Raw genomic sequence first — 12,832 nt, 5'->3', positions numbered from 1 at the left:
TTGGCATAACTGTCATCAGGCGACACCAAAGGTGCCCAAATCTACACAACACCGGCCAAAGATGTCGACCGCCGACAACTCGTTGGACCGGTACATCGGGGAAACCGTCCCTTATTCTTTCCATGTCGGCTTCGTGATCTTGAGCTACGCCATCAGCGCCCTCGGGGCTGGCTCGACTCTCGAGCTGCTCCATCGGCGGACCTCGCTCAAGGGAACCTACAATCTGTAGGGCCTCTCTCTGTCACTCTCGCGCCAATCGCTGACCCTCCTCTCCTCTAGTCTCTTCCTCGTCAGTGTGGCCATATCATGCAAGGTATTGCAATATGGTCCATGGTTCGTCCTCCCCACTCACGGCAATATGGTTGGGAATGATTGTCACAGTCGAAGTATCACGACGTTTGAGCCACGTGATGATCTCCTCTTTCTTTTCCGGGATGATTTCCTCAATCTCGTGATCGCGGTTGAGATATGGAGGAGGAACCAGCGCGTCGGATGCAAGGCTTGTGTCGTCAGGAAGAGGATCAGAAGATTCCGGAGGATCCTCAGCCTGAGGGCCGCCGAATCGGGGTCGCTCATATGGCACGACTTCCTGGCCGGTAAAGGAAGGAGCCTCTGAAGCATATCGGACGTATCGCACAGGCTCTCCTTGCTGCCCAGCGGCAGGAGGAGGAGGACCGCTGGTAGCGGTGCCCTGGGCAGCAGCCGCAGGCTTTGAGCCACGCGCGTTGCCAAACTGAAGTTTCGACTGTTTGGAAGCCATTTCGACCAAAGGCACCCAGAAAAAGCGAGGAATGTTGCGATAATGGAGGAGGAAAAGAGGAAGCAGAAGCAGGAAAGCAGGCCTTCATATACTGCGGAACGAAGCACCTCGTCGGCGCAGGCAGCAGAGTGCAAACGGTGAGCTGTTGCCAATTCAGGAAGGCACGCGACACCTGCGCGAACACGACCTCAGTCAGAATCACAGGCTGAAGCACCTTGAGTCAGGCCAAAAGCCAGGCGTACAAAAGAGCAGAAGCGACCTCCGTTCAATTGCACGATTCGGCAAAAGAAACAACCCATACAACGGAGAATCAGTTCCTCCGCACGACACCATTCAAGGCTCAACAAACGCACCTTCCTCAATCACACGAAACATTCCTCCGCCACCTAGCATTTCATTTCCTTCTTCCGTTTCTTCTCTCTCTCTCTCACAATTCATTACAAAAGGATCAGGAAATCCCTCATAAAACAAAAACATCACACACCCAAGTTGCCCACCATCGCCACCACTGGCAATCAAGGCCTGCCACCACACCACCCTCACAAAGTTTCCTTTTCGCAAAATTTTTCACTTCCCTTCTCTTCATAAGAAAACACCCAAAGACTACCTATTACGAACACACATTCCCGCACCATGGCTCCAAAGAAAGACGCCGACCCAGCGGCCGCCGCCTGGGACGAAGCAAGGAAGGCGCGGCAGGCGAACATGAGCCCAGGAGCGAAATGGCTTGACAGTGCCCTCGACACTAGTCCACACAATAAGAAGAACAACCCGACCATCCCAAAAGCTCTCCCGGCGACACTCGTAGCCGTTGCAGATGAGGTCTTCCGTGATCTCGCTGACAACTTTGCACTGTCAATGATTCAAAGCCGGCACTTCAGAGAATATGAGGGCAAAGCGGTAGTACATATGCACAGTATAGCGTCACAGATGAGTGACGAATCTGCCTTACCCCTTGGAGCTGAGAGGCGGCTCAATATCCTACCATGATAATGCTGATGCCTGCTTCTTTGTATCCCATTTGACCTTCACGCGGCACCTGCGGCCACCGAGATATTTTTCACTCCGACTAGTAGCCCTTACCGTCATCGGTCGTATCCCATAATGCGGCTACTACAACGAGATGACGCCAACAACTACACCCTCACGGACGATCTGCGCGCCGACGACATCCCCCCCTACGCAATCCTTTCCCACACCTGGCCTCCGCGGTGTCTTGACAAATGGTTCTCGCATTTTGAACACTATCTACCGGAACTAGTTCACCGGAGTTGGCGATTCTTGACTTTCTTCATTCCTTTTTTATTTATTTATTTGGAAGCAAAGCCGTGGGTAAGCAGGCGGTGCTGGGAAGATGATGGCCTTAATCGCATCAACCAAACATACCCAGCAAGTCATCTCGCATAGAGCCAGAGCCGTGAATAAAGGATCGAATGGGCTCTCTGTGACCAGGGGCAGAGCTGATTGACATCGGGCGAGCTTGGGTAGTAGTAGAAATTTGGTGGGAACCGTGCGAAGGGCTGAAGCTGAAGCCATGCGCAGGTTGGAGCTCCGGAGGATCGCGGTGCGAGGTCGAGCTCAATGACCTCCTCCTCCAGGGAGTGAAGCCGTGCGGCGAAGACATTGGATCAGCTCAAAGCTCGCAACTGGCCGATGAAGCTCCAGGAGACAGCCGGAAACGTCTTCGTCCCTCTAGGAAGGAGACTGAGCAGGCCATGTTCATCCATGAGGTATATTTGTTTGTACGGAGAGCTAAATCAACTGTGAAGTCAGAATAGATTCAAAGCGTTTTAAGGCAAACCATATGTGCTACTTTCCATTTTGATCCTGTTTTCCTCCCATCGAGACCAAGGGTCAGGTTGAAATCCGTCTACCATTTTTTTTTCTCGTAGTTTTCCGGTGATCTGTCACTGATATTGCTCCCCTGAACTAACCCGTCGCTCTTAATTTCCCCCTCTCGAAATTTACGAGGGCTACAAGATGATATTCTATTTCTTATCCTGATACCGCTGTTCTGCCACAACCGATTTCTGCCACGTCTTTAAGAGAAATATGAAGATCTGTTCATTCTTGCCTCTCGCAAGATCGACAGGCGTCTGTTCCATGAAATCCTTCATGGCTATATCTGCTCCCGCCTCCACTAACGCCCTCACCTTATCATCTCTGTCGTAGTTCGTCACCACTGCATGATGAAGAGGTGTTTTACCCTCGAAATCTCGGATATTTAAGGGGTTTCCGTCCTCCAGGTATTTACGTAGGCACAATCCCCAAGGACCGGCTCGGTGAAACTTCGAGAGAATATGCTCGCTGACGTAGTGGGCTTGTCGAGCACATTGGTCATCGCGAGGGATAGGATCTGTGGAAAGTGAAGAGAGAAAATATCGGTACAATGTTTCGCGGTCAGAGGCGATGTTAGGGTTTAGTTTTTGGATACCTGGGCACACAGGAAATTAGCAATACGCCCCTCGCTCTGCTCTTTTCATAGACGGAAGCATATGTCAACCGAAATTCTCATCGAAAGGTCATACCTCTGTAGATATTCTTCTCTGCACCCTCATTACCAACATTGCCGTGAATATGAGTGATTCCGAGGAGCTCCTTGGCGTAGGCTGCAGCCGTTGCCGCGGCATAGTCTTGCCACTGCTTATTCTTGTGGGTGTCTGCATAGTCACAGATCCCGCGCACTACAAGACATGGAAATGTATCCATAAGCCCTGCCGCCTCCATCTCGAAGCATAGTATGTTTAGTTCTTTGCGAAGTCGTTCGCGTGTCACGCCATCTCTCATCACCTGATTTCCCGAAGCGATCAAGCCATAGTGCATTACTGGATCATTGGATGGTCGTGGAAGCCTATTGACGAGTTGGCTTGAATCACACTGAGCGCATGTCGATTGTTGCTGGACGTGGTCATATTTCCAGCAATAGAGCTGGTCTGAGCTCGCGCCGGGATAGGAGCATGCTTGTTTGCGAAGAGGACATCGAGCCGTGCTATCGGACAAGATTCTCGGGATGCGAGACGTTTCGTACATGTGTCGTGCCTGCAGATTGGTGACGGCCTTTAACAAAACATCCGGAGGACGATTCAGGGAACTGGTCCGCACAAAGCGACACTCTTTCACTGTCTTGCCAAAGTCGTACTGGATGACGCCTCCTGATGTGTCGCCTGGTTTGCTCACTACCACATCCCCTAGTCGAATATCGTGATCGTCACTCGGCACTCCGCCTCCAATCCCGACCATCAGGCCAAACCTCATAGAGGGAAATGAAGTTCGCATTTGTTCGGCTACACGAGCAGCCGAGGTGACACCCATCACGCCTGCCGGAAGTCCCGCAATCGCCACATTATGAGGCCCAATCCGACCCAGAGTGTAGTTGTTATCATCGGTGGCTGGTTGAGGCAACGGGTTGTGGAGCTCATCCAACATGCAGGCGGCGGCTGCAAGCTCCGTAGGCAGGGCGCAGATCCATCCGACCTTGTAGTCTTCGTGCTTCATCTCGTCTTGTACGACCGATGACGGAATTTCTTGACGGGCGTAGGATCTCGTGTCTTCTCGAGCTATCGGATGAAAACGGCCGTGAGGGGTCTATGGCACGCAAAGTAGAGGTCATTAGCTTTACAACATGTTGGGCAGGACTGCGAAAAATAAAATGGGAGTGAAGGGCACTTACACAGACATGATGTCAAGTGCGTTTAGTATCGAGAGAGAGAGACAGGATGATAAGAGTTGTCGGTGTGTTTGATGTTTCTGATGCCCAGGAGCAACGCAAAAGAGCTTTCTAGGAAGCGATGGGCAAAGATCTATAAATACCAGCTGGATTCTATAATTCAACGCCGCTTGACCCAGGCACGAGGGAATCTTAGCAAGACTTCCTGCTGGGCTACAGTATCCACCGGGCGAAGCGGATGCATGTTAGCGCCCCGAAGTCTGTTCCAGCAGCGCCAAGAAGCGCTAGCGTTCAGCTTGTCTAGCGTGGCGTCGTCCACTGGACGCAGCATGCCCACCCACGGGCAGCCTGCGGCCGTAAACGCCAGAGATCTGCAGTCAGCTGCATGGGCGATCGACGAAGATACTACCATGATGGTCATGGCCGTGGATATTATCGCTAACAATAGCGCGTTTCAGGAGTCGGCGTGGGGGGTAAGGAGCATCCAGGCCGGTCCTGAGCTGATAAATGGAGAGAGCTTATTCTCCACGAGGCAGACTCCTCCTTCAGCCAGCCAAAGCGGGGAGGAAGTTATTATTTTCTTGTCGTCGTGGTTGTACCAAGTTTAAAATATTAAAGATGGGGGGTTTGCCCGAGATATGACCCCCAACCTCTTCTACATCCCATACTGATTAATACCTCAGTCCTAGCAAGCAGTCCTCCCATACAATCCCTGTTCCTTTCTCTATCCTTGAGTTATCACGACCATGCCTCCTTTGCCTCCCGCCGAGAAGCTTCCCCTTCCTGCCAAGAAGAACGGTAAGCGGGTCCTGATTCAAGCGAAGCCAGGTTGTTTAACATGTCCCTCTAGTCCGTGACGAATGGGAACAAAACAAGCCAGAGGTAGAGCAACAGATTTCGGACACCTTTGGAACGCCCTGGACCATCGAAATTGATCCCCTAACTCTCTATCCGTACGCCGAGGAGGGTTCCTTCGGCAACCACTCTCCAGGAATCATGATCTTCCAGTAGGTTAATGTTACACGAGTTGTTCCGACAGCCAAACGTAGCTAACCGATCTAACTTGCCTCAGATATGCTGACCACGTACCACGCCCGGTTTGCTCTGTGTGAATTTATCTCCGCCAATGGAGAGGGTATGAAGGATGAGATCAACAACATAGTCTCGTCCCATATCATCACCATGGACTTCACAGAGGATAAGAGCATCGTCTATGGAAGCTGTGAGGTCTCTGAGGACGGGAAGTTAGTCATCCTCTTTACCGAGGGCAATCTTGGTGTAAACATCAGCGATTCCCTGGATTGACGGTAGCAGCGCCCTGGCCGTGGCACTACTTATTGTATGAGGCCCCTGCGTTGCCCGAAGCCAGGCTGCTGGCTCAGTAAGCCCTCCCGTAAGCCATCACTGAGGAGTCTTCGTCATGGGAGTGCAGTGGGCTTGGCCGAATAACAGACCCATCCCATGTGCCATCCTGGATACTTTTTGCCAGGTATATGTCCATGGCCAGCACGTTGTCGCTGCGTGAGGATGCTGAGTTCCGTAGTGTTGCCTCGGGAGGATGGTCAGCGCGCCGATATATCCTGTGGTCGGCAACAGTGACCCCACTCGACGGTGCATTGGCGAACGTAGAGAGGCCTCCGCCCGGCCCTGGTTCAGAGCGCCCTCCGAGTACAACACAGATAGAACGAGGGAGTTCTGGCCTCTCGGACTGGGCGGCCCGTTGAGGATGCCGATCTAGATGATCCTGCTACGAACGCGACGACCCTTCTTCGACGTGACGACCCCTTCTTCGACGCGATGACCCCTTCTTTGACGCGACGTCCACGGATTAAGAGATTCTCCGTCATCTGTGATGGGACTTCTCAACGATGGCGTCGGGCCCGGAGACCGCCCTGGACGATACCGCGCCGGGCCAGAGCGAAAGTCCCAAGCTACGGCCGGCGGCTGCAGAGCCTTCGTTACTATGGGCGCTTCCGCCAATACTGAAATCACTACCCTCTTGCGAATTCGATGTGCTAAAGTAAAGAGTGCTGTTAAGCAGCATATGCTACTATTTGATGTAATGAATAACTACTAAGCTAAATCATCATCAACACTTGCTCCCACCGCCCCCGCGCTACGAAGATATAGATGAGACTAATCTATATATGCGATATTCGCGTAATATTGATCCTAACTATCAAGACTTGATGTAATTTGAGCTATCTAGTTCTCCAGTAACGGCTTCTAGCCGATGGTCACGTAGCTATAGACGATGTTAGTTTTATTCCCCAAATAATTCGAGCAGATATTGAATACTTACACCGGCCAGTAAGCATGGGATCCTGCGGTCCCGGAGGTCCTTCCTGACGCCTACGAGGAAGACCTCCACCTCCTCCCTAGTTATCCCTAGGCCGCGGGTTATCAGGGCTATGCTGATGGTCTCGAGATTGCCCTCGATGTTGGCCAGAGTCCACAAGCCGACCTCCCTGTGCTTGGGGTTCTTGGGCCATATATTAATGGGCCACTTAAAGACCTTGCGCTCGACGTTGATGAATCCTGCGTCCTTGAGGCGCTCGTCGTGGTCGGCAGCGAGATGGATCGGGCGGCTAAGGTTCTTAGCAGACTGGATGAAGCGTCTGTTATACTGCCACAAAGGGGATCTGTCCTTTAAGGTGCCGTTATTAGAGACAGAGGGGGTACCGGGGTCCTGGAGCTCGATCCAGCCCCTAGGCTCGAGGGTACTTTAGCGTATGGTTAGCGGGCTGCGTTTCAATACTGATGGAGATGTAGGAGCTTACTCGTAAGCCTACTTAAAGAATGGCTCCTAGCTCGCCAGGGAGCCGACAAGCATACGGACGAAGATGTAGCCGAATTGCTGTGTCTACGTCCAAGGCTTTTCGATATCGTCAACCTCGAAACGCAGATTAGGAGGAACCCTGCCTCTACGGTCAGGCCCTATATTATGCTAGCTAAGTTCAACAAGGATACTTATAAGCCAGGCTGGATGGGTGTAATGTCGACTCCTACGACCTAGAGATTATAAGTGCCGTTCAGCCTATACTCAGACAAGGAACGTACCTCGGCGTGGGGATGCTCGTCCGCTGCAGAATGTCAACTCCATATGTCCAAGAGGTGCATATATGCTCGGAAGGCTGTATACTAAAGTTAATGGCCCAAATGCCGGTGCCGGTGCCAACATTAAGAACCCTCTTTGCTGTTTCGGTATTAGGAGAGAAGTACTTGCGACCGTCAAAGGTTAGAAGGAGCTGGTGGTTCTGGAAGTCTGTCTATCACATGAGCTGACGGTCGACTATGAAGTGGCTAGTGACTACACTTACACAGACGGTCTGACTCTTGCTGGAGGCTTGCCAGTCAATTTCAATAACTAGTTGTCCGTTATTATTAGCTACTCCAACAACGCGCCGCTGCATTAGCTCCGGATCCACGCGAGGCGGCGGTGATGGACGACGTCACTCCGGGGGCGGACCCCTGCTTATACTGGAGTTGCGACCAATCGGCGAGATAGCGATGCCTGCAGGAATAGCACAAACCCCTGACCAGGAATACCAGGCTCGTTGGGGCAGCCCACCTGCAAGGTCCCTGCAGTAGTGTTCTGACGTGTATCCACACAGCACCGGCCGTGATGACCGCATGTCGACGAAATCAATGCGCTTGGCGCAGCAGATCGGCGGCTGGGGTCTGGCCATCCGTCCGCGCTGCCGGTAAACAATGCGCACGTTGGGCAATGGCACTTTGTTGCGGAGCGTGCCGAGGAGGAAGAGGACTCCCGCACCGCGCGGCCCAGAAAGGGCTTGGCGTGGAGCGTTGACCTTGATTTCTGGGGTTCGTCTGTCAGTTTCTCTGGGCGCAGGCTGGCATTGATAAACAGAGGTGTGTCCTGCAGACGGATGCCGCGAGTTTAGCCTGTGTGTTTCCTGCATCCTGTCCTTCTGCACCAACACTCGTTGTAGTTAAACCTCTCTCGCTTTGCACACTCGCTTGTGGACAATAGCCCGTCATGTTGTGGAACCTTGCAGCTTTTGTGTCCGCCGCCCTGCTTGTCTCTCAGGCACGGGCTGGGCAACGTGAGTAGCAGACACTTTTCCTTGCTGTTGCTTGATCTGGTCTAATATTTATGACGTCTTTCAGCCGAACACGACCCGGAAACGACGTGCGAGTCGGACACTGCCACCCACTGCAGTTATGTGACGACGACATACAAGACCAAGACTGACTACCGCACCACGACCCACCTCGTCGAGGTCACGGTGCCGTACGCGGTCAACTCGACAGTCACGAGCATCAAGACAAAGGTCGTCGAGTCGTACATCACAGAGTGCATCACGACGACTCTGTACTTTACCGACCTCGTCACCAACACCAAGACCGGCACTGCATACGAGACCAACACCCTGACGGGCAGTGTGACCGTAACAGACACGGACTCTGTGACCATCACGGGCACCGCATACGCGACAGTCACGGAGACGGACACGACGACCGCGACGGTGCCGACGACGACTTATACGACCGAGACCATATTCTCGACGACTTTCAACCCATGCCCGACGCAATGCAGCGTGTAAGTGTATCTGAATCTGCACTTTGCTGAGCTTGATGCTGACGTCTCACAATAGATCTGCCGAGACGGTCAACCTGTACTTCTGGCCGAGTGACCGGCCACACTCGTACCCCAGCACCTGGGTCGACGAGTCGCTCGACTACACCTTGTAAGCTCGCATTCCATCCTCCTCCTCCTCCAGCCTCCTGGCGGCCAAAGCACCCGAGGCTCACACAATTCAATTCTCCAGCACCTACCCATCCGTGTACATGCTCGTGCCCACGGCGGCGGGCATCAACAACGCCTCGCAGCTGCTGGGCCCGCAGACCACCAACTGGATCATCCCGCTCGACCTGACCGAGGTGTCGACGATTGTGGGCTCCACGGCGACGGTGCAGCTCGAGCTGAGCGACCTCAGCACCGACTGCCCCAAGTCGGTCGCGCCGTCGGCCATTGCCACCATGGCGCCCGACCCGCACTGCAACCCCATCCTCGCCGCGCCCAGCGAGGTCAGCTCCTGGGCGTACCCGTGCAACGCGTGCGGGCAGTTCGGCCTGTTCGACCCGCCCTACGCGGCGCCCACGCTTACGGGCCCGCTGGTCGAGCCGACGACGCCTATTACGACGTCCGAGGTTGTGATCGTCCCGACCGAGACGGCGGTCGGCCCGACAGAGACGACTGAGCTGTCCTCGTCCACGCTGGATGTCCCGCCCGTGCCGCTGCCGACGGTCACAGAGGCGTCGACGATCCCTCTGCCCTCGTTCACGGATATCCCCCCTGTCCCAATGCCTACGGTCTCGAGCAGCATCCCTCCGGCTCCGATGCCGACTGTCTCGAGCATTCCCCCCATCTCGCTGCCCTCGGTGACCGAGTCTACCACGCAGCCTATTCCTACGGCTGGCGCGGCTAATGTTGGGGTAGCGATGGGGTCGCTGTTGTCAGTCTTTTTGGTAGCTCTGGCCTTGTAAATGATGTAATGTGTAATGAGTTCCTAGAATAGTATCGATACATATTTAATCTTATCTCAATATCCTCAAAACATGTCATGATGGTTCTCGATGTTGGGTCCTTGAGACTTGCTGCCTCTACTTGGTTGAGTACAATCGATTAGTGATCACTGAGATGCCCAGAGAGCGGACTCCGGCAGGCAAAAAGGTTGGAATGCAGAAGGCGAGTCCGCATATTAAGCAATTCGCTATCCAAACGAGCGAAAGGACTGATATGTGAGAGCAGATACTTGCCAGACGTATAACCAGCTTCCATAATCACGCGATGGACTGTTCATCGTGGCCCCTACCCTTCGTCCCGACGGCCCCATTCTATTTCCACTGCACACCTCGGGGGATGATGCCTAATGTGGTGTGGAGCCCAGGGAAGTATACCTGTCTCGTATGGATGGATGCCTGTTGTGCCGGTCCCTTTTCCCCACGCGGCGCATCTTGGCTCCATGCTGCAACTCGCTTGCCAAGCTTCACGCCACATTCTTCTGTGGTGTGGTGCCGTGAATCAGGTACAGGAGTCTGCCCCTGTTGATGTACTGAAAACCTGATCACGCCTTTAAACTCTACAACGCCTCCTCAGTACTGGCTCTCCAGACATCCGGCAGTCTTCAACCCTTCAAAACTGACCGCCCCCTTCATCAAAACGATGCCCCTCCTCAGCCTCCCCGCCGAGATCCTGCGGCACATCATCAACGACACACGGCCCGACGGCTTCGAGGCCGCGATGCTGTCGTGCAAGCACCTGCACAGCGCGGGCCGGGACTACCTCGCCGAGCACAACACCTGGAAGGCGCGCTTCCACATGCTCGACCTGCGCGCGCACGACCCCGAGGACCTCGCCGAGGACCTGGCCGACTGCATCTACGGGGTCGCGCGGTACCCGCAGATCGGCTGGTTTGTGCGGAGCCTGGTCACCCGCGATCTGTCGGGGACTGGGCCCTCTCCGCGGCACGGGGGCGTGCGCCATCGGGGCGGGGGCTTGGCGTGGCTGCATGAGGATGCGGTCCGGAACCCGTGTCCTGAGAGACCGGGTCGCATGGTGAAGCGCTGCCTGGCGCGGAATCCGTGGATCAAGGCGGCTGGTGCGGATGCGGGCAAGTGGGCGAAGACTATTGCCCGTTTCTTCTCGCCCACCATCAGCAGGAAGGGTGGAGAAGCTGCTCCTGGTGACGAGCAAGCGGGTGGTGATCATCATCCGGACGTGGGAGGCTCTGAAGACGACGATAACGACAACAAGGACGGGCATTCAGAGCCAGACCCGGAAGCGGTCGAGGTGCTCGCCTTCGTCGTGCTCCTCACATACCTCCCGCAACTCCGCCACGTCTCCATCGGGCGATCCCTCGATCTGTCCGGGTCCAACGTCGAGACCGACAGCGACGTGATCCCATTACTCGAGCTCATGTCCGCCCGCATCGGCACCACCAGCCCGGACACGATCCTCTCCCGCCCAGACAACAACATGAACCCGGTCGACAAGAAGCGCCTCCGGCTCACCCGAGGCCTCACGACCTCGCCGCTCGAACACCTGCGCGAGTTCCACCACGTCACGCAGCCCGAGTACGACGGCCGGGTGAACACCCAGTCTCTCGACCCGTTCCTGACCTCGCCGCACATCCGCGCCTTCCGCGCGACCAACCTCGTCGCCGCGGACGACGGGTACACGGGGATCCCCTACCGCTGGCCGGGCAGCGTCGAGGCGGTGGACGAGTCCGCCTCGCTCCTGTCGGCCCGGCAGTGGAGCGGGATCGAGACGCTCGAGCTGGTGTCGTGCTGCATGGACGCAGAGGGGATCGGGCGGCTCGTGGAGCGCATGCCCGGCCTCAAGGTGCTGCGGTACCTGCACGAGGTCAAGTGGCATGGGTGCCAGCTCGAGTGGGCGGCGGGCTTGTTCGTCGAGGCGGTCGAGAATGCGCGTGCTCTTGTCATCGACGAGCCGCTGTCTCGAGAACGACGACAGCTGCAGCAGGGGCTCCGGCGTGGTGCTGGTGGTGGTGCAGCTACGACGACGGGAGCGGGAATGGGAACGGTGGCGGGGGCAGGGGCAGGGGCGAGGGGGCAGACTTCGTCGTCGTCGTCGTCGTCATCGTCGTCGTCGTCGTCGTCGGTGCTGGTTGCAAGGCAGATTACAGATCTGGCTATCGGGATTGAGGGGTTCTTCGGGGAGACGGCCGTCGCCGTGGGCTCGCTGCGCAGGTTCCTGGCCGCGAAGAGGATTGTCGTGGACGTGGGCGTGTTTCTCGGGCCCGATCCCGCGACGGGCGAGGTCCAGACCATGGTGACCACGCCGGCTCGCGATCAGGACTTTGCCGTCTGGGATGTCACGACGGCCCTGCCGGCGTTGGTCGACCTGCTGCCAGAGAGTGTCGAGGAGTTCGAGTTTGCCCTCAGCTGGGGCGCCCGCAGGGATCCCCCGATCTCGTGGCCGGATCTATGGAGGGGGTTCAAGGAGCGGAGGGCGGAGAAGCTGCCGAATCTCAAGACGGTCAGGATAGTGGAGTTGATCGGCCGCGGACACCATGAAACTGAAGAGTTGGCAAGACTGGCAAGCGACGGGGTGGACAAGACCCGCAAGGTCGCGGAGGAAGTGGGCGCGGAATATCTGTATGGTTTCAATCAGGGACCGGCCTGGAGGATTGAATTTGACGAGAGAGTGTGGACACGGTTGGATTGAGCCAGAGGGTGTGAGCTGATACCCGTCGGCCCAACCAGGGGAAGATTTGTGATGATTAATTGTTCGCAGAGTCCTTGCCATGGTCCCCGTGCGATCGGAAGCAATGTCGAGAACAGGAAGGCTGGCAGTCAATAGTCCTTGCTCCATGTCACGCGTCCATCCCAAAATGAAGCCTGGAAAATCGAATTCG

The 12,832-nt window shown here is 55.5% G+C and overlaps 5 protein-coding genes across 5 annotated transcripts; 2 read left to right on the top strand and 3 right to left on the bottom strand.

The window, feature by feature from the left end:
- Positions 1-26: 26 nt before the first annotated feature.
- On the bottom strand, positions 27-760 carry B0I36DRAFT_396241 (uncharacterized protein; the record flags this gene model as incomplete). The annotated part of the gene is made up of 1 exon (XM_046161539.1): positions 27-760. The coding sequence occupies one exon, from the start codon at positions 758-760 to the stop codon at positions 305-307; it is 456 nt and encodes a 151-aa protein (XP_046005811.1). The 3' UTR covers positions 27-304.
- Positions 761-2,666: 1,906 nt separating this feature from the next.
- B0I36DRAFT_425566 (nucleoside phosphorylase domain-containing protein) lies at positions 2,667-4,501 on the bottom strand. Its single transcript, XM_046162339.1, has 3 exons — positions 4,431-4,501; positions 3,289-4,345; positions 2,667-3,194 (listed from the first exon to the last, which is right to left on the bottom strand). The coding sequence occupies exons 2-3, from the start codon at positions 4,253-4,255 to the stop codon at positions 2,749-2,751; spliced, it is 1,413 nt and encodes a 470-aa protein (XP_046005810.1). The 5' UTR covers positions 4,256-4,345; positions 4,431-4,501; the 3' UTR covers positions 2,667-2,748.
- A 568-nt stretch (positions 4,502-5,069) lies between these two features.
- B0I36DRAFT_336993 (uncharacterized protein) lies at positions 5,070-5,789 on the top strand. The gene is made up of 3 exons (XM_046155632.1): positions 5,070-5,225; positions 5,278-5,434; positions 5,500-5,789. Exons 1-3 carry the CDS (start codon positions 5,174-5,176, stop codon positions 5,537-5,539), a joined length of 249 nt encoding a protein of 82 aa, XP_046005809.1. The 5' UTR covers positions 5,070-5,173; the 3' UTR covers positions 5,540-5,789.
- Positions 5,790-6,505: 716 nt separating this feature from the next.
- B0I36DRAFT_388887 (uncharacterized protein) lies at positions 6,506-8,062 on the bottom strand (the record flags this gene model as incomplete). Its single annotated transcript, XM_046161276.1, has 5 exons — positions 6,506-6,672; positions 6,730-7,150; positions 7,488-7,684; positions 7,748-7,794; positions 7,999-8,062. The coding sequence occupies 5 exons, from the start codon at positions 8,060-8,062 to the stop codon at positions 6,607-6,609; spliced, it is 795 nt and encodes a 264-aa protein (XP_046005808.1). The 3' UTR covers positions 6,506-6,606.
- A 365-nt stretch (positions 8,063-8,427) lies between these two features.
- B0I36DRAFT_388886 (uncharacterized protein) lies at positions 8,428-12,818 on the top strand (the record flags this gene model as incomplete). Its single annotated transcript, XM_046161275.1, has 5 exons — positions 8,428-8,494; positions 8,559-8,991; positions 9,047-9,139; positions 9,221-9,887; positions 10,552-12,818. 5 exons carry the CDS (start codon positions 8,428-8,430, stop codon positions 12,640-12,642), a joined length of 3,351 nt encoding a protein of 1,116 aa, XP_046005807.1. The 3' UTR covers positions 12,643-12,818.
- Positions 12,819-12,832: the final 14 nt, after the last annotated feature.

The sequence above is a fragment of the Microdochium trichocladiopsis genome, assembly GCF_020744255.1.
Source record: "Microdochium trichocladiopsis strain MPI-CAGE-CH-0230 chromosome Unknown B0I36scaffold_12, whole genome shotgun sequence".
NCBI lineage: Eukaryota > Fungi > Ascomycota > Sordariomycetes > Xylariales > Microdochiaceae > Microdochium > Microdochium trichocladiopsis.
The sequence above is the reverse complement of the archived record's forward strand: the minus strand, read 5'-3'. Positions and strand labels throughout refer to the sequence as shown.

What these genes read in the sequence shown, in the direction of transcription:
- B0I36DRAFT_336993 (XM_046155632.1), top strand. Translation starts at nt 5,174, where the DNA reads ATGCCTCCTTTGCCTCCCGCCGAGAAGCTTCCCCTTCCTGCCAAGAAG. An exon ending in CCTTCCTGCCAAGAAGAACG is followed by an intron (nt 5,226 to 5,277) that starts GTAAGCGGGTCC and finishes ATGTCCCTCTAG; the next exon opens with TCCGTGACGAATGGGAACAA. An exon ending in CCAGGAATCATGATCTTCCA is followed by an intron (nt 5,435 to 5,499) that starts GTAGGTTAATGT and finishes AACTTGCCTCAG; the next exon opens with ATATGCTGACCACGTACCAC.
- B0I36DRAFT_425566 (XM_046162339.1), bottom strand. Translation starts at nt 4,255, where the DNA reads ATGAAGCACGAAGACTACAAGGTCGGATGGATCTGCGCCCTGCCTACG. An exon ending in AGAGAAGAATATCTACAGAG is followed by an intron (nt 3,195 to 3,288) that starts GTATGACCTTTC and finishes CTGTGTGCCCAG; the next exon opens with GTATCCAAAAACTAAACCCT.